This window comes from Ciona intestinalis, unplaced genomic scaffold, assembly GCF_000224145.3.
Source record: "Ciona intestinalis unplaced genomic scaffold, KH HT000978.1, whole genome shotgun sequence".
NCBI classification, from domain to species: Eukaryota; Metazoa; Chordata; class Ascidiacea; order Phlebobranchia; family Cionidae; genus Ciona; species Ciona intestinalis.
The window spans coordinates 1-3,323 of record NW_004191299.1 but is presented as its reverse complement, the minus strand read 5'-3'; the positions used below and the strand labels follow the sequence as shown (position 1 = coordinate 3,323).

The 3,323-nt window shown below is 36.0% G+C and overlaps 1 protein-coding gene across 1 annotated transcript; it reads right to left on the bottom strand.

Moving 5' to 3' along the window:
- Positions 1-1,510: 1,510 nt before the first annotated feature.
- Positions 1,511-2,919, bottom strand: LOC100180768 (alpha-(1,3)-fucosyltransferase 6-like). Its single transcript, XM_002125985.4, has one exon. It carries the CDS (start codon positions 2,409-2,411, stop codon positions 1,794-1,796), a length of 618 nt encoding a protein of 205 aa, XP_002126021.2. The 5' UTR covers positions 2,412-2,919; the 3' UTR covers positions 1,511-1,793.
- Positions 2,920-3,323: the final 404 nt, after the last annotated feature.

Below are 3,323 nucleotides of genomic sequence, written 5' to 3'. Positions count from 1 at the left end.
TTTTTCTTCACTTTTTGACTTGATTTAAAGTTATAGGGTAAAACAACTATTTTCTAATATACAAATATTTCTAACAAACCGTTTGCTCAAAGGTTTTTAATTATAATTATTAAATAATTTAATTTCCTAAAAAGTGGTAAACTGTAAGCGTTAACCTACCAAATAACTAAACTGGCCTAATAAACTTGAATAGTTGGTGCAGTTTTTAAAATAAACAGCTAAAACCTCCTAATACTACTTTGCGCATATCTTTTACAATGGAGACCAAGCGAAATGGGGACGGAGTTGGCGGTCACGTGAATAGAAAAAGGAATATATCACGGTTTTGGAAAGTTGCGCGTTCTACACTTTTTTATTTCTGTGGTAAAACCAGAGTATACTAATTGTTTAGTATACTCTGGTAAAACAGTAGTAGTTAGAATTAACAGAAACATTTATAAAATCGCTTACGATGAATATGAGAGAGATTTTATGGCGTTTTTAGTGTCGTTTAAAAAATAACATTAACTACATCTTGTGTATAATAGTGTTTTGAGCAATTACCAACGCCATATTGGAGTCGCTGGCATACGGGTATATAATTAGGTAAACCATCTTTGTTTACTATCAAATGGAACAAATAAGAAAATGAAAATAGGTCCAATCTCATTCCATCCTACACATGCTATTGTTCGTTCCAAACGAAATACTGTATTTAAACATAACGTGTTCTACTACCACGAATTTCAAGCCATTTTGGAAACAAGTTAAAGTGAATTATAAAACCGATATATAGTAGCGTGGGGGAAGATGGGACACCTGTTCAATCTATTTTCCCGTCCAATTCGGTAGTAAACAAAGAAAATTCAAAGAATTATAAAACTGTGCCCTCACAACTCCCTTAGACCGTTGTTAATTGTTTAAAACACGACCAGAATATTTAGAAATTATGTGCTAAAGGTGTCCCATCTTCTCCCACCCAACTATAACCCTAGCGTAATATTGGCAGTCTAACAAAAGCTATAATCCCGTCCACAGATCAAAATATCTCGTACAGTTTTTTTTACAGATAAAACATACTCATAAGTTAAAAACAGAAAGCCTTATCCGTAGCCTACTCGTAAGTAAAATACCACTATAGTCTCTATAGACCCTATGGTACTGATATGGGTATGATGCATAATAACTGTTAGCACCTAAATCTTTTATTTCCTGTTCGTGTTTTCAACAATTAACAACGCTATTTCAGAGTCGTAAATCTACGGTTATAGTTTGGTAAATATTATTTGTTTACCACCAAATGGTAGGGAGGTCAGAATGAAAACGCATGTCCGATCTTAGCTTATATACCACTATAATGGGCTGGTAGTATTAATTTTGTTAGGGTGTACAATACGGTATAAGCTTATATGAAGCTTAACTGTGATTGATTAGTATGTATAGTAGGGTGAGGGCAGATGGGACACTTTTCATTCTATTTTCTCGTCACATTTGGTAGTAAACAAAGAACATTTAAAGAATTATTAAACCGTATGCTCATGACTCCGAAAGACCGTTGTTAATTGTTTAAAACACGATCAGGATATTTGGATATCATGTGCTAAAGGCGTCCCATCTTCCCCCATCCTACTATAACTTAACAAATCTTTCAAACAAAGCACCCAACAAAACCTTTTTAAAGATAGGAGACAGCATTCATTATAATAATTACGAAACTGAGTCTTTCCTTGGTCGTTGATAAGATAGTTTACATAATAGAAATATATTGTATATATATAATATATATAATCAACCAATATACCTGATGGCGCCATTCACTTGTGGCACTCACCCTTCTCTGTACCAATCCAAGCCTCGTTTAAAGAATGCACAATCCTTACTGGGGACTTAACTCCCCTTTTACGATCCCGGCCATCGGACTGTACCATACTGCACAACTTACAGAAACTACGAAGATCGTTTTCTCTGTTCTCCAACCGCAACCTCGTCTCTATCTTCTCCGGATGATTTACCCAAGTTCTCCAGTGAAGATACTCTGCGTATGCGGTTTCATTAGTAGCGAGGTACTTTAGGTATTTTACGAGTTCCCCAGGTGTATCAAAATCATTGGAATGAATGAAAGATTTCGTTGGGGCGACCTTCAGAATGTCTGACTTCCGAGGACCCCAGACCACAGGTACCGCACCAGAGCGAAGTCCGTTAAACCAGAACTTCTCGGTGAAATAATCTTTGCAGTTAATAGAATTTTCGAACGAAAAGTAAAACTTATACTTTTGTAACTCAGAGTAGAAAGTATCAGAGTACCTCCCGCCTCCTATCTGTCGTCCTCCAAAGCAACCACCAAAAGTATCTACTTGTAGTCCAGCATCCATCAAACTTTTAGCAAAATCCATTCGTTTTCCATAGCAGTTGCTCACCGCCCACGCCGCCATCTTGTCGGAGTTTCGTTTTCTTTCAAGCAGCGGCTCTAATTCCGTTTCACCCGACTTTCTCAGCTCACGTAGAATAAGGTTAATACTTCCATAGGGGGCGTAAACTCCAGCGTCAAGTCGATAATTGAAAGTCAAGTTGAAGAATTCGTCAAAAGATCTCAGATCACCTCCCGCATGAAGCGGACTCTCTAGTGTCCACCAAGCGTAAAGTTGCCACGGCTTTCTAAAATATAAGCTATAGGCTTTAGATTCTCACCAATATTTCAAGAATATGTGCAAAGAAAATAAGTAATATGATGTATTGACGATACCCTTTGACTTATTTATTAAAATAAAGTTATGTTTGCATTTCGACCTCAGTTTATGGAGTATAAAAGTGATAACAAAGTAAATATTTGGACAAAACTAACAACAAAAACATGTTAAAAACGCACAAGGAGGTAACGATTGGCATACTAGGTGCTATTTAAGCAATTCACAGACGTGGAGGTAAGATGAGACAGTTCGGAAACATTGTTAATTTTGTTTTTTGTTAAACCAATAAATGTATTTATTATTAAGAGTGAATTACCAAATAATAAATACATTTATTTATGTGTTTATTATTACTGGAGTGATGGTGTAGGCTTGCTAACTTTAAAATTTCGGCCGTTTTAATATGGTTCGACGAGCAAGGGAGCACTGATTTGTTTAAACACGATTTTAATACTTAAAAACAGTAGTCGGATACGTCCAAGCTAAAATTGACAAATAATAATGGGGAACTAAAAACAGATTTTACCTTCAATACGCCCTACGTTGTGTGGTAGTGAATAAAACCGGTGTGGTGGGGGAAGATGGGACACTTTTAGTACCATCGTATTTAAACATCTGGATGATGTTTTAAACAAATAACAATGGTCTATGGGAGTT